Raw genomic sequence first — 19215 nt, 5'->3', positions numbered from 1 at the left:
CCGCGGCGCTCGCGCGGGCGGGGCGGGGCCCCGGGTCGCTCCGGCAACATGGCGGAGGCTGAGGGGGAGAGCCTGGAGTCGTGGCTGAGTGAGTACCGCGGGCGTGGGGGCACCGCCCGGCCCCCTTCGACCCCCGGCCCCGCTGCCCCTCTGCCCCTCTGTCCCTCAGTCCCTCATTCTCTTTCCAGCGCCTCCCTGCAGCCTCCGCTCGCCCGACCCCGCCACCCCTCTCAGCCAGGCGGGAGCCCCGGGGCCGTCCCGGGGAGACCGGGGGCTGACAGCGCTTTGGGGACGGGTTGGCACAGCCCCCGGACACGGGGGAGTTTCAGCACACTGGGCACGGGATCTCAGCACCCCGGGGATGCGCCGTCCATGGGGAAGAGCCGGGGCCGCCCCTCCCGGCGGTCACCTCGGTGTGGGGCGCGGCAGCGGCTGGGGGCCGGTACCAGCTCCCCGTGGGAGATGTGGGCAGCGGGCAGGCCTGCAGCTCGCCTCGCTCAGCACCTGCCAGGCTGCTGCTTTTTCTTGTCCGTAAAGGGTCATGCTTCCTGTCTGTCCCTTCCGTCTCTTCCCTTGCCTTGGTTGTGGCTGGCCGAATGTACAGCCCGAGTGCTGTCCGTGAGATTTAGAATTATGGGGTTTCCCAGATGAATTATATTTGTGTGTTACACAACTGTGATTTTCAAGCAGGCAAATCTTGCTTTATGCCTGGCTGCAGTTTCAGGGTAATTGTGGACATCCACTCTGTTCAGGCTGGAATATATCAAAACCCTTTGTCAGGATAAGGTACCTTAAAGGTTAGAGGGGACAAACTCCCGTTGTTTGTTGATGCCCAGCCCCTGCTGTGTCCTCTGCCTATGTCTGTCCGTGCTGCCCATGTCATTTGGGCTCTGGCTATACAGGACACAAAGATGTGATTCCTGGATGAATCAGTCATAACTGTAATTGTTTTTCATATATTCCACACACAGGAGCCATGCTTCACATCATAGCCTGTTGCCTAGATTTTTTTTTTTTTTTTAATAGTTATTTGTTTGATTATGGTAGCAAGTGAAGTTCCAAGTAGTCAGGCACTGGGCAAACAGCAGAAGATAATTATTACCCCAAATACCTCAGAGTGTAAAACCTGTTACCCTTGGAGCTATGCTTTCATAAACAAGACTAGATATATCTCATTCTTTCTCCATATTTATATATAAAATTCAAACATGTACATGCTGTCATGGTCTGTTATACGAGTTACTGGCTGAAAGATGTTTTCAGCTGTTCTCATTTTAGCTCAGTCCCTTCTGTCTCCTTACTGTTTTTGCTCCTCCTCTGAACTCCCACAATTTGTCAGTATCTTTTGTTGCAGCCAGTGAGACACAAGAAGGAACACCCACATCCCTTCCTTGCAATCTTTCTCTGAGGAGAGCTGACTCACCCAGTTCGGTTTGTGTGTGAAAATATCTCTAGTAGGAAGGATATTTTGGATTGTATAGCCTGGAATGCTTCCTGACTGCTTGTTTTGTGGGGATATTTTTTAACTGAGGAAGTTAAGGGAGAGGTGATGTGTCCTTGGCCAAGGGGCTAAAGGGAAGAGTTGCAAAGGCCTGACTCACTGTGAGAAGCATTGCAGTGAGCCTGATTGCAGAGGGGCACACATTTTTCAAGGCTTGAGTGCTGCTCTCTGATTCAGGAGGATGCTTTTATGCCAGGTCACTGCTACAGTGATTGCTGCTAGTGTGGCTGTATCACCCTCCCATTGCAGGGAGCACTGAGCCTTCCATGTCTGGGAATTACCATCAGAGTTGTGAGGCTGGGCAGGCAGAGCTGGTGGCTGGTGGCTTTCACCTGCCCTCCCAAGGCATTTTTTTCTGTAATCATGACAAAGCCGTGGCTAATGCCAGCCTTGAGGGTGTGCCATGCTGTACCCTTCACAGCCAACTTCCCAGCCACGGGAAGATGGAGAATTTCTTACTGAAAATGTTGGTCTTTTTTTCCTGTTGTGGTGTGCAGCTTCCTGCTGCCCTGCCTCTGGCATCAGGTGGAGTCACAGACCCATGAAGTAACATCATCCTCGTGTCCTGCTGCTGCAGCAAGATCTGCGCCTCAGCCTGGGATGATCTGGCATCTGCATGTCCTGCCTCATTCCAGGCAGCTGGGATGAGAGAAGGTGATCCTTCCTGTCCCCTCCTGGCTGGCAGGCTCTGCTTCTGCTCTGAGCTGAAACAGAAGAAGGTTAGGAGATAGTGTCATATGCACAAACGCAACTGGAGCCTTTGCCTCCAATGCTGCTTTTTCTGCTGCATCCAGAAGGAAGCTTCTTGTATCCCACTCATGTAAGGCTAAGGCAGTGTTCCACTGAGGAGTAGATGTAAATGGATAAAATATTATGATTGTCTTAATTTATTTTTTCCTTGGTTTGTCTGGCTCTGCCCAGGACAGCAGAGTCCAGCTGTTAGACAGGACATGCCTGGGCTGGGAATCATGGACTGATCTGGGGAAACTGTTGGGGTGGCTTTTGCTCATTTCAGTAGAGAAGAGAACCCAGGAAAACAGGAACATTTGTTATTAGCCAGTTAATGGTCTGTGGTTCTTTTCGTTCCAGCATCATTTTTCTCTAGAGAAAACAAACACCTTTGTTTCATATCTGATTATTAATCTGAATGTTGCTTCATTAGCATTTCAGTCTGGCGGAGCACCTGAGGGCTGAGTGGCTCTGATACTCAGGGTGGGTGTGAAGCAACTTTGTTTATCCTGAGCACATTCAAAAAAAGCTGAAAACTGAGGCAGAAGTGGTGGCAGGACTGGGGTAGAGAAATCTTGGGGTAGTGCCAAGATTTCAGTCCCCAGATTGCTGGTTTAGGTTCATGTGTGAAATGGGATTTTCAGGAGGGGACCAAGTGGACAAGTGTCTCTGGAAGCAAATAACTGGTACCAAATGGGCCTTGGTTGGCAGTTTCAACAGAATAGCTGAGGACTTGATATTCCAGAGCACCAACTCTTCATCCTGGAGTGAGTCCTTTCACATAAGCATATTTATAAAGCAGCACAGATGAGCTCCTTGCCCACATTTTAAGCATTCCACATAAAAATGGAGGGGATTTTAAGTCACAACTTGATAGATGCAACACAGCTCCCATTAAGGCTGGAAAGGTGAAGTGAGGTGATTCCACTCCACTGAGATACTGAGTTCATGTGGCTGTGCTGAGACTGGGAACAGCTATCCATACACCCTGTTGTGTTGTGTCATGCAAACACATCAATCTCCAGAGCCAGGGCAGGACTTGTGATCAAGCTCATTAACTTTTATGAACCAAGGTTTCATATGGAGGTTTTATGGATGTTGGAAATAGGGAGTTTCTTCATGTGGAACAGCACTTCTCTTTGGCAGTCGCTTTCTCCTTCTGAGACTTCAGTGTCTTCTTGTGAGAGCTTTTGCAGAAAAAACTTAAAGTCTGAGAGCATGAAATAATCCAGTGTCATTGCAAAAAGTTTTTCCAGATATTTGGAACAGCTTTAAAATTAACGCTTTGAACACGGAAATCTTGGTTACATTTTCCTGTTTGTACCACATAATTTTGCTAATTTCAGGATGTGCACCCAGCAGAATCCAACTGGTTGTGTATCCTGTGTGCTCCTTCTGCATTTATTAAGTAAATTCCCTTAATTCCAGCCAGGAACTGTGTGTTTTTCTTCCAGGCCTGCCAAGCACAAGAGGTGCTTTGGAGCACCAAACCACCACAGTGCTGTTTGACTTGAACTAAGAAGCTTTAGATTGTTTTAAGTCCATGGTTTCATGATGCTTCCAGGGTGTTCATCAGTTGGAAATGCGGTAATAAGGTTTAGGTGCCACGTGCTTGGAACAGTTGTTTGCAGAAGTTGTCTTTTAAACTGAGCTTCCCTTGAATCTCTTGAGTGTAAGACCAACCTGGTAGCTCAGCTAGTTCTACAGGATGTTATCTTGCGGTTAGTCCTCCCCGGCTGCTGTCTTCTGCTTATCTAGGGTCCTGTGAAGGTCAGCAGTGGGCACAGAGATTCACCTGTGGAATATTTTACCATGCAATCTATGGAAAATTTACTTGCTTTACATGTATCATTCAGTGAGGAGGAAAACATGAGCAAACATTGCAGGATGGGCACAGTAGGAGGGCCAAGGTGCACTTGAAAAGGGAGGATTTGGAGTAGATGCATGACAGCTGGTTTTAGCTGTCTCTGGAAAGGTAAAAGGATATGTTTTCATGATGATAAAAAATGACACTTGGTAATGTGGCATGTGTTTGTTTTGTTATGCTTCCCTCTGAGATGAAGGTACAGGGATATATGCTGGGTTTTTTCCTGCCCTTCATCCCCTGCTCCATTCTATCTGACTAAGCAATATTTAATTTCCTAAACCTCTTTCCAGTATATGAAAAATTTTAGGAAGGATTCTTAAATGCCAGCTCTTACATATATAGGGACAGGTACAGTACATTGTTTCTTCCCTTATAAGAAAGAAAAAAACATTGTGTCTGGTCATCGTGGCTGGAAAATTAGGTTAAAGCAGGAATCTGATCTCAGATCATTGCTGCATAAATTCATTGCTGCATCAGGGTTAAGTAAAATACATGGAGAAGATGCATTCATAACCAAAGAGATGCTGATAGCCTCACTGCTCTGCAATCAGTACAGTCAGTGAGGTCCTGCTGCTTAAGGGAGGATCCTTCAGGAGCCTGAAATAGCCCTGTCTGTAAAGCATTGATCTTTTGGCTTCAGCATGTAGAATTTGAGTTCCTGATCAGGTGCAAGCTGCAGTGCTTATTACTTGCAAGAAGAACTCAATGTATAATAATAAATTTCAGTTCATAAATCCCAGGAGAAATGCTAAGGCATCAATCAAGTCAGCTGGCACTACAAGAGCAAGTGCTAATACTAAATGACTGATATTAAACATCTGATGTTCCAGCTCTCGCTTCTGCAAAATTCCCAGGGAATACAAAAATAATTTCATATGTAGAAAGTGTGAGGGTTTAACCTTTAAAGAGTTTAATGTTAACACCAAATAGAAAGAGACAGCATTTCAGGCAGAGGAAACTGTGAGCTGAAATATTTTATCTTGTGGCTCTCATTTAGGATATGGAAATAGCCTGTCTCTAAATACTTGAGATTTGACACCTGTTTTCTTTGGAAAGCAGCAGTTATTACTGGATGTTTGGATGTCTCAACTTGGACACACCCTTTTTCCTGAACAGACATACCATGTGTGAACTTTTTTCTCCTTTTTTAGAGCTGGCAATGGATGTCAGATGCTTTTCTCTAGGAAATGTGTGACCTTTTATACTGTTTCTTCTCTTGATTGGTGATATGTTCTCTTTCCCTTGCCAAAGATAAAGCCACCAACCCATCCAACAGGCAAGAAGACTGGGAATACATCATCGGATTCTGTGACCAGATCAACAAGGAGCTTGAAGGGTGGGTGTCCCAAACCGCTGTAGTCTTAATAAATTAAGGTTGACAGTTTAAGGTGTGAAATTCCATTATCACACATGTACATTTTCTTTTATATATACTGATATCACAAGGAAGAGTTGGCTACAACAGAGTGAAGATGCCTCTCCTGTGAAAGGCAGCATGGCCAATCCAGACTGAGCAGTAGGAAACTGGGAATTATGAATTTGCTTCTAATTTCAGGCTGTGCAGCTCCTGGGTTCTCATCTGGCAAAAATTATTCCATTTGCCAGTTTGTAAAATGGGGTTATCACTGATAGTGCTGGTGGGGCTTCACATCTTTAAAATCTTTACTTACAAGACACTTTGTTTAAACAGCAGAATTTATGAAAGTATTAAAATCCTCTGTGGTGTTTATCTGCTCTGTTCCAGGCCACAGATAGCTGTAAGACTCTTGGCTCATAAAATCCAGTCACCACAGGAATGGGAGGCAGTCCAAGCCCTGACAGTAGGTAGTCCTTACCCCTCCTCTTAAATCCAGGCATGTATCCTATTGCATCACCTGGGTGGAGTGGAGTAGAGGGGACACAAGGCGTGTCCATGGGGCCAGCCGGCGGCTCAGTGCCCTGATCCCCACAAGGGAGTGGGAGGTGGGAGGGAGCACAGTTCCATCCCTAGTGTCCAGAAACAACTCTGGGTTAGTTTGAGCTGCTTTCCTTTGTTGTCTTCAGGCAAGATTTGTGCTTGTTATTGAGGCCAAGTATAACACAGACCCAGATACACCAGGCTGAGGGTGGGACACCAACCTGCCTTATGTGTTATCCCTAAAGAAGGGAGATTGATGTCTGCACGGAGCAGGAATACTTGTATCACTGATAGGGGCCCTTCACCTCCCCTCTAAGCAGAACACACACTGTTATTGTAGGGTTTTGGTGTTGCTTTCAGCCCCTATTTCTGTTCTTTGAATGCAGGTGCTGGAAGCTTGTATGAAGAATTGTGGGAGAAGATTTCATAATGAAGTTGGGAAGTTTCGCTTTTTAAATGAGTTAATAAAAGTTGTGTCTCCAAAGGTTAGTCCCTGAGCCTTACAGCCCATAACTGCCTTTTGTTTGGCCTCTGTAAGCTACAGGCAGCATCCAAAATATTTGCAGTGTTCTGTTTGGCTCATTGCACTTATTATTCTATATTCAAGAGCATTTATTAGCTAAGCTCTTGTTGTTGGGAGTTTTTTTATGCCTTACTAAATTTCTCAGGAAGTTGTATTAATGTGCCATCACTATGCAATCTCTGGGCTGCTCTAATCCTTCAGGTAACTCAAGGGCTTCTACAGCTTGGGTTGTGTTGTTTTAAAAAACAAAACTCCAGTGATGGTGGAAGAGAAGTGTGATGCAGAGGTTAAAACAAAAGGTTTGACAACACAGCAGGGAATTCTAGTCCTTATTCTGCTGACTTGCTGTGTAAAGAGTGTCAGGCTAAGTCCCTCAACATTCATGATGAGTTTAATGTGCTGAAAATCTTCCCTATGGCGTGACTGATGCAGCAATGCATTCCCAAATTCTTTCCCATAAGACAGAGGAGGGGGTGGTTCTCTGTATTGCTGTAATTTTTAAAATAGCAAAATCCTGGAGCCAGCAGAATAGCTGCTTTTTCTTTTGCTGAAGATAATCACAAAGCTTTTCTTCATTGTAATTTCAAATCTATTAAAGGAGCAATTTTTCCTCCTAATGAGATGTCCCTTAGATCATCTTGGTACTTGGATCATACACCTTTGAATGTATTTCACTTGGCTTCCACAGAGCTTTATTTTAAAAAAGAAATTAAGAACATGAAGAATTTGGATCTTTTTTCCCACACTTAGTACCTGGGAGACCGAGTCTCAGAGAAGGTGAAGTCCAAAGTCATTGAATTGCTGTATAGCTGGACTGTGGCATTGCCAGAGGAATCCAAAATCAAAGATGCCTACTACATGCTGAAGAGACAAGGTAGGGCATCAGCTGCTCACTCATGCATTCTTTCCTGTCTGGGCTTTGAGCAAGAGTGTCACAAAATATACAGCTTCTAATTAAATGTGTTCAAGGCAAGCGCTGAGGGGAGGAGAACAAGGGAGAAATTCTCTGAGAAGCTTTTCATTATTTGTAAATGCCTTGGGCGGGGTTGGGTTGGCTCTGTTAACTAAATTAGTGAAATATCTTGCAAATACTTTTGTTTTGGTTTGAAGGGCCTTTTCTAAGTTCTTTCTTTTTTTTTTTTTGGAAGTAGTTATTAGATGATTTGAGCAAGTCTAATTTAAAGTGAAATAGGAGCTTCCAAGTAGCTTTTTGTGTTTTTTTTACTAAATGGCTTTGCAGCTGTTCCTGTAGTTCAGCTGACACACATTTCTTGTGTAGGCACAATGAAAAAAACTCAGTAGCTTCTCAAGAAAAACAGATTCCATGAAAGCCCTGGAAACCATCCTGTCCTATTAGGACACACAGAGTGCAAGTCATAACTGTCCCTTGCAGCACTGTGGATGGATAAACCAAAGGCTGAATGGGGCTGAAAATGGTTCCTCCCTTTCAGAAGGAGAGTATTAGCTCATGTGGGGTTGGGAGAACATCCAGGTAAAAGTCAGCTCAGGGATTTGGATGTACTGTTCACTGGAACAGCACATCAGTGTCAGGGACAGATAAGTGTTGGCTTTGACAGCAGCCTGGAAGTACCTGTGTGCCCTGCCTGGTGTGAGTGTGTGCTGACCCACAGGGGTTCCCTTTCTGCTTTCAGGGATTGTCATGTGTGATCCTGTGATTCCTGCAGACAGAACACTGATTCCTTCCCCACCGCCTCGTCCCAAGAACCCAGTGTTTGATGATGAGGAGAAATCCAAGGTACAGTGAAGACTTGTGACAAAATCACTAATGAAAAGGGATTACTCAGGGCACATTTAGAATAAGGAAGCAGAGTAAAATAATGTGGCTTTTATTTTGTGGGGAGTATGGTCTGTACTTTTGCAGGGTTCACTGCTTTGTCCACCTGCTTAACCCAAAGTTCCAGTTAAGACCTTGTCTGTGTTACCATTATGGGGTTACTCCTGTTAAAGTGCCATCTTGCTGAAGTACTGGAAAGCAGAGAATCTTTAACACACTGGAGGAGAAATAATGTATGGGAGAAATAACTATCTAGTGCCAGAAGTATCTGAGTTTTCATAGAATATGTCCTCTGTAAAAGCAGGAATGCAGCAACTCACATAAATAATAAACTCTAAATGACTCCCACTGAAGTCCCTGGAGGCTGTGTAAGCTTTGTAATACTGAGCCCTTTTCCCCTGAATTTTCATACAGATTCCCTTCTCTTTGTTCAAGGGTCTTTGTTTGTTTCCTGACTGTCATCTTCTTGTCTTCCAGCTTCTAGCCAAGCTGCTGAAAAGCAAAAACCCAGATGATTTACAAGAGGCCAACAAACTTATAAAATCCATGGTAAAAGAGGTAAGAAGTTCCTCTAGGATTGGTTGAGGTCATCAGTCTGCTTTCCAGGTTTTAAGCAATCCGACTTCAAATGGTGGATTTGTTCTCTAGTTTGTACCTAGGAGATGTCTACATCTCCTGTTTGTACCTACAGAAATGTCTACAGTTGATGTCTCTGGTGGGATGGGGCAGGAATGAAATGTCCCTTGTTGTAATTAACCACATTCCCATCATTCAAAGTGGGATTTCATATCAAGGTTTGGTGGGAGCATCATGGTACCACCACTGGATGCTGAGGACTGAGTCACTGGACTGGGTCTTCTCACAAACAAGTTCATGGAAACACCTTCCTGTTTGTAGAGCTGTGTTGCATCCACCCATGGCAGTCATTCCAAACTCTGGAGTCCAGAAAATCACTCACTGAGATTCTGGCAAATAAAAGGATACCTTCTGAACTGTAATGGTTGTATAGGTTACCAAGACATTTCATTCAAGCTCCTCTTGTCCCCAGGGCAGGCTCTCCTACATCTTCAGCTGGAATCTCCAATCAGAGATGGGTGGACATTTTCCACCAGAGTGTGCTTGTTGTTCCTAGTAAATGTTTTGCTTCAAATACATCTCTTTTGTTAAATGACATCAAGTGAACAAAAAAAAATATCTCCTGAAAAGGTCAGAAAGGAACTTCTGGGAACCTTTTTGGTGGTGTAATTATACACCGAAGTCTGTTTAATGAGACATTTTGGAAATAAGTTGCCTGTAATTTCTGAATGATGGTGAAAAGACAATAAAATAATCAAAGCTTCACGTGAACGAAGAAGGGTTTTGTTTGCTTTTTTCTACTTAACCTTAAATAGCCATTACTTGACACATTTGCAGATAATATCTGTGGTTGTGTTAGGGAACTTTTAGAAGAAAACTCGCCCTTTCTGTCTGTGCTTTCCACCCTGAAGGATGAGGCTCGGATCCAGAAAGTGACAAAGCGCATGCACACACTGGAGGAGGTGAACAACAATGTGAAGCTGCTGAATGAGATGCTGGTTCATTACAGCAAAGAGGACTCATCAGAGGCTGACAGGGAGCTCATGAAGGTGGGTCTGAGCTGCTCCTTCTTCCCAGCAATCCTGTAGTCAGTCCTTTCTTACAGACTTGAGTTTTGCAGAGAATTACAAACACTGCAGTAAAACGGAGAGCAGTGGTGAGAAACAGGAACAGTTGATGCAAACAGCAGGCAAGAAAATATCCATTTTTATAGTGCCTGGGTGAGGAGTAGCTCTGTTTTGTGTATGCTTGGAAGTGAGGTGCAGTTTTTCTCCAAAGGTGCAGCATGGCAGAACCAAGAAGCTTCAGTTTGTCATTCTCATTCTGGGTCCTATAAGGACACACAGATTGCAGGTCATAACTATCCAAGGCAGCACTGTGAATGAATAAACTAAAAGCCAAATGGGGCAGAAAATAGTCCCTCCCCTTCAGAGGAAGAGTTTTAGCTTGTGTTACAGGGTTTGGAGAACATCAGCAAAGTGAAAATCAAAACAATCACCAGGGATGATTTGGTTGGCCCAGAGCCTTTAAGAATTGCACATTATCTTATTAAAAATATATTTTTAACAACAAGGTCTTTAAACAGTGGTAAGATGCTTAAGAAACTTGTTTGTTTCTGTGGACCATTTTGTTATTGCCACTTTTCTGCTGTGTGGTTACAGACTCAGTAGTGGTTGCAGCACAGTTGAAATCTAATTGCTGAGGCATGATTCTGCTCTTCCTCAGGCTTTTAGGGACTACTATACAGGGAAGGTACATCTCTTTGGAATTTGGCCATAAGTGCTAATGTGAGGGAGGACTGAGATGTGCTGGGAATTCAGGTTGTACTACCCCAGGCTCATGTAACACTGCTCAGCATTGTGAGCTGGGCACAGAGGATGATCCTGGCTGTGCAGCTGCACTGGCACAGTCAGCACAGTGAGAGTGGTCTGTTCTGGGGCTCGTTCTGTGTTGATTGATGCTGCTGGCAGTGGCTCCTGGCTGGTGAAACCCTTTGTCCTAATCTGTCTTCCAGGAGCTCTACGAAAGGTGTGAAACCAAAAGACGGACTCTGTTCAAGCTGGCCAGTGAGACAGAGGATAATGACAGCAGTTTGGGTAAACCAAGCTACACTTGTCCTTTTTAAATTGCTTTTGTGTTCCTTGTCTTTGCAAGGGTTCAGCTGCAAAGTCCTCTTCCTCGCTGTGGGTTCCTGTTGCTTTGATAAAGGACAGTCCTTCTGTCTTGGTGCTTATCATTTCAGTTCAGGCAAGGACTAGACAGTAAAGTTGGTGGTTCAGGAAGATGGGAGCAGTAATGGGGGACAGCTGCTGCTTTGGGAGGGGAAGGGAGTTGCTGTGGGGAACAGCTTTGGGCTCATTTGTTTCTCATTTGTGTGTGGAGCTAGAAAAGGTCAGGGTATTGCTTATAGAAATGTGGCACGAGCAGAGTGATGGAGCTCATAGCCCAATATACATGGTTTTTCTTGCTGATTATTTAGCTGACAACTGAGCACTCTCAGCATTAGTGGGAACAAAGTGACTAAAACCTTGGAGGTAATTTTTGTCTCTCTTGTAGGGGATATTCTGCAGGCCAGTGACAATTTATCGCGTGTGATAAATTCCTATAAAAAAATAATAGAGGGGCAAACAATCAATGGTGAAGTGGATCTCCCTGGGATGTCTGTAGTGGAAGGTGAGTTCCTGGGAAGCCAATTGTTTAATTTTTGAATCCTGCAATTCTAAGTCTTTTGAGCAGTGTTTCCTGTTTTGTTAAAGTAGCTTTTGGTGGTTCTTGTAGCCAGTCAACAGTTTGCAAATCAGAAGGGAACAAGAAGGCTCCTGTGGATAAACAATGGATAAACAGTTCTGGACAGGAGCAGCAGGCCTGCATGTGAGCATTGTGGCTGGAAGTTCTCATACATTTTCCTCCCCGCATTTGTCCTGTTTCTTAATGTGTAAGAAGAAGATAATTTTATCAAAAACACAAGAACTGAAGAGTAGGAGCTAGAACAGGGGTCCTTTTCCTGGTTTTGTAAGTAATACAATTTGTAAATTCAGGCCAGCTGCCCATTTCACACTTTAGCTTCACCATTGAAAGCTCTGGACATGAGTGTGACAGAACTTGCATTTGACAGAATTACCATTCAAACATTTTTGCTGCTGCCTGGCAGCATCTTACCTGGACAAGACTGTGCTAAGTGTGAAGATAGAGATGGTATGGATTTCCTTCAGCTCTCCTCTGTTTATTATAATGCTGTAGGATCTCACAAAGCCTCATCTGAGCTCAAAAAGATTTTGAAGAGATCATGAATTGTGAAGCATTGGGGAAGGAGCAGTGGTTGCAGCAGATTTTTATGTGGAAGTTCTTTAAGTATCTGTGTTGATTTACATAGTCTGGGCAGCAAATACCCTTCCTCTGTTACAAAGAGCCATAAGCCAAGCTCATGAGGATCTAAACCATCTCTCTGCTAATTTCTTCTGCACAATGTGTTTGCTCTGAGCCTTTTGCCTTCTTTCTTAGTAGTGCTCTTCTCCTGTCTGCTGCAGGGAGTAACTCTACCAGTAATCTCAACACCCTCATTGACCTTGCTGGACTGGACGTCACCAGCACGCCATCACCTCCGATGCCACCCAGCAGCCTGGCACCAGCCCCCAGCACAGCCCCTGGCCCAGCTGAAATCCCCATCCTCCCTCCTCCCCCCCAGACGTTTGCACCGCTGCGCAGCAGCTCCTCTGGCCAGGTGGAAGCAGCACCCGCTCAGCAGGGCAGCACAGCCAACTCCCTGTCCTTGCTGGATGAGGAGCTCCTGTGCTTGGGTAAGACACTGAGGGGCCTGCAAAAGGGCTGCTCAGTCCATCGTAATAAAGGCTACTTCTGCGTTCTCCATGTTCCTGCATTCCCGGGAGCACTCCCCTGCATCATTCTGAATATTAGACCTGGTCAGTGAGTCAGTATTAAAATCTTTTCCCAGAGTTGGCTGCAAGAAAGTAACTGTTCAATGCAATTGCAGTCTGATCTCTGGGGCTGCTGGGACATACTCTGTGTACAGGCCGTAGTTTGGGACAGATGAAGCCCTGATTGTGGGGTTGTGCTAAAGAGAAAGTGCCTCAGAGGGGCTGTGAATAGGAGCCTGCAGGATGCCTCTCTGTGGAGTCCAGATGTGAACAGCAGAAGGCAGTGCTAATCAGGATGCATTAGAAGAGCTGTGTGCAGGGCATGACTGTTGGCTGCTGGTACTGTCAGTTGCTTCCTCATCATAGACTTACAGTCCATCTCAGTGTTTCATCAGGTTCTTGGGCTCTGGCAGAGCCAAATCAAGTTTTGATGGTACTGAAACAGCAGCCAAGGAATGACACTGAATTAATTTTCTATTCCTGTTGTTTTTCCCTCCAGGCCTGAATGACCCAGCCCCTGCAGCAGAGAAGGAGACCTCAGAAAACAACCGGTGGAGCATGTTTGAGGTACAAAGGAGGAATCTCAGGGAAGGGGAGGGAGAGATTGTCCTTGTGGGAGGTCTCAGGACACACTGTCACCTTGGAGAAGCATGTGATCATACACACAGGCAAAGGGGCAGTCTGGCTTAGCCCTAAAATCTGGGATAGTTGTGTTTAAACAGAGTAGGTATCCCTGAACCTGGCTTTTTCAGTGTCCCCTCTGTCCCCATGATGTTAGTCCATGCTTTGCTTAAATTACAGATCAGATGTAGCCCTGATTTAGGCCACAGACTTTGCTGCTTGTCACCCAGCACCTGTTTCTGTGGTAAACCTCTGTAACAGAGCAGTGCCATCTCTACATCAGGGCCAGCAGTGAGTTAGACCATCTGCCTGTCCTCTCTTTCAGAATGAGCAGTTGGACCTGGATTTCTTTAATCCGAAGATGGTGACTGTTGCTTGCAACCCCGCAGGGAACCCTCTTCTCCATAACACATCACAGACCACCTGTGGGACATCAGCCACGCTGCCTTCTGCTTTCCCAGCCTCCCAGACTGCTCCCAGCATCCCAGCAACAAACTCAGCACCATTTGTATTTCCTGCTGCAGCAGCTGCCCCTGCAGGGCCTCCTAAGACTATTCCAGCTGCTCCTGGGTACTTCAGCTCATCTGTGGGGAGCAATATGTCACATAAGGTGGATGCACTGGGACAACTCCTTGAAGAAGCCAAAGGGTAACCAAAAGTCCTGACTTTTCTTTGGCTCTGCAGTTAGAAAGCCAAGCTCACTGCAGTGCCAGGTTCTGAGGGTGACATTCAAATCTCTGGTTTGGTAAGAAATGGAGGGTTGGGATTTTTCTTCTTGGAGGTTTCAGTTTGCAAACTAATATAAGTGTCCCACCTCTGGGAGGGAAAGGCAGGCAGAGCACACAGCTGTACTGTTGTCTGATCCAAAGGTGTGGTGTGAAGGGGAACCAGCTGTTGAGGTACAGAGGCCTCATTTCCTTCCTGACAGAGAAATTAGAGAAGTGACCCCAACCTCACCACTACCCCTATCCTTGTAGTGTTCTCCTCATGTGAGTCTGCGCAGAGCCAGACTCCAGCCTGACTCCAGGCTGCTGCTTCATCTTGGTGATGCAGTGTTATCTCTGGCTGTTGGTGAAATTCCTGCTTCACTTTCAGCTCCATTCACCACAGCGTTTCTGTCTCTCTTGCAGGAGTGCCACCCAAGGCATGGCAGCACCATCAGTGTTCCCTGGGGTTACTTTGGCAACCACTGTCACCCCTGCCCCATTAGCAGCATCTGCAGGGCTGCCAGCCACAGCCTCTGGAGCTCCTCCAGCTCCCTTCCCAAGCAGCTGCACTGCTGGGTCAGGAAGTCCTCTCTTCCAGCCGGCATCATTCCAGCAGCAAGGCAGTCCCATGAAAGCACCTGAAATTTCTTTGGCCAATGTCCATGTTCCCTTGGAATCCATTAAACCCAGTAAGTACTTCAGGTTTTTCACTTTGCTCTGGATATTTTTTAAAGGCAAAGCTTCTTGACAGAGTGCATGAAATAGAGAGAAGGGATGAGCAGCTCCAGTTGAACATCCCATTCGCCTGATGCTGCCTCAGAACATCTGCTGCAGCCTGAACCTGGATGCTCTCCCTTCTCTCCCTGTGGCAGGCAGTGCCCTGCCCGTGACAGCCTACGACAAGAATGGGTTCCGGATCCTGCTGCACTTTGCCAGGGAGTGCCCACCAGGACGCTCGGACGTGCTGGTTGTGGTGGTCTCCATGCTGAACACAGCGCCACTGCCTGTGAGGAACATTGTGCTGCAGGCAGCTGTGCCCAAGGTAGGGACCTGTGGGACAGAGACTGCATCCAGGGAGGCCTGGCCATGGACTGTTTTCTACCCCTGTCCAGAACACAAAGGTTCTTGTCAAAGGCAGAAAACTGAACAGGATAAGTCAAGATCTGCCTGTTCCTATTGTATTTTGCAAGTTGGGCTGGCTCTTGTTCCTTCATCCTCACTTGTGGGTTGATTCTCTTCCATTTGGATGTGTGCTGTTGTACCCCCAGCCTGTGCATGCATCCTTCATTGTCCCCAAGGCAGGAGGTCATCCCTGAGGTTCTGTTCTCTATTTCACTTGCAGTCTATGAAAGTGAAGCTACAGCCACCCTCTGGCACTGAACTGTCTCCGTTCAATCCCATCCAGCCTCCAGCCGCCATCACCCAGGTCATGCTTCTGGCAAATCCTGCGAAGGTGAGAGGGACAGTGGGATTTATCCTGCCCTCTTCAGACACATTGGATATCAGCCAAACTCTGTGGAGGGTTAGGACCAAACATTTGAGCAGCTACAGATGTTTATTCCTAAAAGTTTGGACTTTTATGATCTTGGAGGTCTTTTCCAACCTTAGTTATCTGTGATTCAAATGTGCCCTCCAGAAGTGGTTACTATGGAATGTTGATGTTTCAGTTCAGGGCTAGAGGAGGCTCTTCCCAACAGTCTTTGGCGGGGTGAGGTATGAGAAGGGGCAGTGCGCTTCTTCCAGCAAAAGGGCAAGGATCATGTCAGGCTCAGCTTTAAAGGGTAGCAAAGCTGCATCAGGAGTTTGACTCTCCTGTGCACTGAACGTGTCTGGCTTTGCTGATAATTAGATCAATGCTAAATTAACTGGTGCTGTAGCAGTACTTTTGATGAACCATCAGATAAGTGTCAGATCATGTCTGTTCCATCATTCTCTGAGGAAGTACTTGTGACCAGGGACACAACGGGGTTGATACTTTCCTTTCTGCTGATGATGCTGGGAGCATCTGAGAAGCTGTTTTTCCTTGCTGTAATCACACTCATTCAGTCAGCCAGCTCTGAAAGCCCAAAGCTGAAGGACTTTCTAATTGTTTGACAAATTTAGATGTTTATATTTGAAAATTACAACAAAAGTTTTTTAAGTATCATCTGAAAGCTCTGAGGTAAAAGGATGAATGCCAGAGGGGTTTAATGGATGTTTAAAAAACTTTGTTGGTAGATGAAGGTGCCCTCGTTGAAGGGCTGCTTCCATCTCATGCTTACTGTATTGCAAGGCATTTTTCAGAGCAGGAACTGTTTTATCTTCTTCCACATGATGAGGAATTTAATTTTTGGAACTTTTCCAGCCAAACTTTTCTTTAGGCTCTCTGGAGAGCCTACATTCATGTGCAGCTGGCCACATCTGTGCAGTCTATGCTCACAGGTCATTTATGCTTTTCTCATTCTGCTCCATGCTAAGCAGTAAAAGTTTTTTGGTATAAAAAGTGTAAGGTGAATAACTTGGGTTTGTAAATAGCTGAACTCAATGAACTTAACCTGAGCCCTCCTGCCCCTGCTCTGTACAACAGGAGTCTTGTGCTCTCCTGTAGAGCTGTAACAGTGAAGTGTTTTGTTCAGAACTATTGAGCTGGGACTATTCTCACATTGCTTTTGGGTTTTTTCTTTCCTGCAGGAGAAGGTGAGGCTGAGGTACAGACTGACCTTCACCCTGGGAGATCAGCCCAGCACAGAAGTGGGCGAAGTGGATCAGTTTCCCCCGGTAGAGCAATGGGGGAATCTATGACCTTAGGACACTGCCAGAGACTCTGACAGGACCAGGGCAGGATCCCACAGGACTGGAACTGATGTGCCGTGGGGAGGGACACACATGCTATCCACTGGTGATGTTCAGCTTTGTTTACATGTCCTGACCACTCTGCTTGTAGCTTTAGTCCAGGATGTTGTGCCCCACATTTGAAGGGGCCCTGGAACACTTACGCCAAGCATGAACTGAGAGACAGCCAGTGACAGGCAATGCTGGCTGCTTTTACCTTGACCTCTGGGTGAATCTGGTTCTATCTTCCACTCTATTAAACTTGAAGTTATTGTATTTTGAGGGAAGACCTGTCAGCAGAAGGGAATTTAATTGGCTTTTCCTGCACTGCTGTCCAGAGATCCTGACAGGCTGTGGGGTGATGATGCCATGAGCTCAGCGCAGAGCCCTGACAGAGCCCTCCCTGGGACTGTGACCTCCTTGTGCCACATGGGCCCATGAGCATGCTGAGCAATAATGCTGCTCCATGAGGGAATGCTTCCTTTTTTACACTGAAATAGCACTTAGTTCCTTTCCCCCTCTCCTGCTTCATTCCCAAGGGCCCATGTAAGCAGCCCCTCACTCCATGTGTGCCATACTGCTGTATCTTTACTTGTTATATTTATTTTATACTGCTGGCTTCCACCCAGGGACATCCATTTGGGGCAGCTGGGGCTGAGTTTTGTCTGCAAATGGTTACACTGGTTATTTTTTTTGCCTTCATTGCATTCCATAGTGTGGGGAAAAGAGGAAATGCATAGTGAGGAGGAAAGAGGGCTGGAGGGTATTGGTCAGTATTGTAGGAAGATAGCACCTGGAGCACAGAACTGTCTTTACAATCACTAGTCAGGGCCAGTGACTGAATCCAGGGATAAGGAGAGATGCCTCTCATGTCCCCTCATGCAGGCAGTGTTACTGGTATAGTCAAATACTGTGTTTTATTAAGCTGAGTACAATGACCTACAAGATGTAAATAATAGAGCTTAAAACAGAACAAGCAGGCAGAGAAAGGAAGAGGCTCCCCCGGGCTGTGATGGGGCATGCACTGGGTTAATGCCCCATTTTCTTTGTTCCTTGTATTAAGTGGCAAAGTGTAATTGTCCCCACAAAGGGGAAAGCAGCTTTGCTGGACATCAGTGCTGATCCCTTAGCTACAACCTCCTAGAAATAAGGTTTAAATCACCAAAACTTGGTTCCAGCAGCCCCTTCTTTCTCAGTTTCCAGTCTCAAGCAGTGCCTCAGTGAACTCTGAGAGTCTTGTAAATTAATGGGGGTTTTTAACATCCATTGACACAAGCACAGAGAGGTGCTTGCTCAGTCCTTGGACACTCAGCTCTGTATTTCCAGCAGGGCTGTCAAGCAACAGCTCTTTGCAAACGTGGAGTGGGAGCAGCACAGAGAAAAGCAGTACACAGAGGCTCCTGCCTCATGTAGGAAAATTCCACAGGAGAACATGATGCTGGAATGAATGGTGGCTGTAAAACCATTGCAGCAAACACAGCTTGCAGTTATTCATAGCTGAATTTTCTTTACTGTCCTGCAGAGTAAAAGTTCCTGGAGATAAAAAACAGGGGATTCACAAGCCTGAGGCCCTCATCAGAGGCACCAGGCAGCTGCAGGAGCCCCTGAAGGTACAATCCAACGTTGTCCTAGTCTGAAGCCTGTGGAGACCTCAGCTTTGTCAGCTCCCTGATGTAGAAGGCAGGGGAGAGGGAGGAGTTGTTTGGACCCTAAAGAAGGCTGTTTTAAATCAATGGACTGGGAGATAAGGGACAGGGAGGGAATTCTGTCTGCCTCAGATCTGTTCTTGCCAGCACTTTAGACACAATAGGCATGGGAGCAGTGCCTGGGTGGTGTGTCCTGAGGAGCAGGGTCACCGTTTCCCTGCACGTGGATCTCACTGTGACTTGGGAAGAAGGCAGGAAAGCACAGGTTTCTGTGAACAGCAGCAGCCACCCAGACAGAGACGCACCATGGTCCTGCTGCTTTGGAAATTAAACCATGAATGTTTCTTGTCTGTAGGGTGAGGTTTCTGCTTCATCCCCAGCAGTCCTATCTGTACATACATCTTCAATGCGTTTGTGCTGCTGCATGTTGAATAAATCATTTTCCCTACCTGGCTCTGTGCTGGCCTTTTCTCGTGACAGCTTCTGCAGTGTAGTGCTGCTTCTGGAAAGCCTCAAACTCAAACTATCAACTCAGGACCTTCCTAAGCAAAAATAGAGGTTGTTTCTAAAACCCTACTGGTTTAAGAGGTGGCCTTCATTTCAGTTCTGAGTGTTGGAGGCAAAGAAAACACAAAATCCAAGGAAAAGCTGTAGTGAGGCTTACTTC

At 46.0% G+C, this 19215-nt stretch overlaps 1 protein-coding gene across 2 annotated transcripts; it reads left to right on the top strand.

Moving 5' to 3' along the window:
• Positions 1-11: 11 nt before the first annotated feature.
• On the top strand, positions 12-19000 carry GGA3 (golgi associated, gamma adaptin ear containing, ARF binding protein 3). Of its 2 annotated transcripts, XM_005526754.3 has the most exons (17): positions 12-88; positions 5349-5433; positions 5842-5917; positions 6381-6479; positions 7268-7391; positions 8170-8273; positions 8790-8870; positions 9800-9937; positions 10903-10984; positions 11445-11561; positions 12416-12685; positions 13263-13330; positions 13710-14032; positions 14515-14780; positions 14964-15133; positions 15434-15544; positions 16762-19000. In XM_005526754.3, exons 1-17 carry the CDS (start codon positions 49-51, stop codon positions 16870-16872), a joined length of 2265 nt encoding a protein of 754 aa, XP_005526811.2. In that variant the 5' UTR covers positions 12-48; the 3' UTR covers positions 16873-19000. The 2 variants fall into 2 exon arrangements, with proteins under 2 accessions (XP_005526811.2, XP_014111383.2); XM_014255908.2 differs by lacking the exons at positions 12-88; positions 5349-5433 and having other exon boundaries at positions 5848-5921.
• Positions 19001-19215: the final 215 nt, after the last annotated feature.

This window comes from Pseudopodoces humilis, chromosome 21 (assembly GCF_049639895.1).
Source record: "Pseudopodoces humilis isolate 2021_Gansu_Grassland_sample_001 chromosome 21, ASM4963989v1, whole genome shotgun sequence".
Classification (NCBI taxonomy): Eukaryota; Metazoa; Chordata; class Aves; order Passeriformes; family Paridae; genus Pseudopodoces; species Pseudopodoces humilis.
The sequence above is the reverse complement of the archived record's forward strand: the minus strand, read 5'-3'. Positions and strand labels throughout refer to the sequence as shown.

What these genes read in the sequence shown, in the direction of transcription:
- GGA3 (XM_005526754.3), top strand. Translation starts at nt 49, where the DNA reads ATGGCGGAGGCTGAGGGGGAGAGCCTGGAGTCGTGGCTGA. An exon ending in TAAAATCCATGGTAAAAGAG is followed by an intron (nt 8,871 to 9,799) that starts GTAAGAAGTTCC and finishes TCCACCCTGAAG; the next exon opens with GATGAGGCTCGGATCCAGAA. An exon ending in TGAGGAGCTCCTGTGCTTGG is followed by an intron (nt 12,686 to 13,262) that starts GTAAGACACTGA and finishes TTTTCCCTCCAG; the next exon opens with GCCTGAATGACCCAGCCCCT.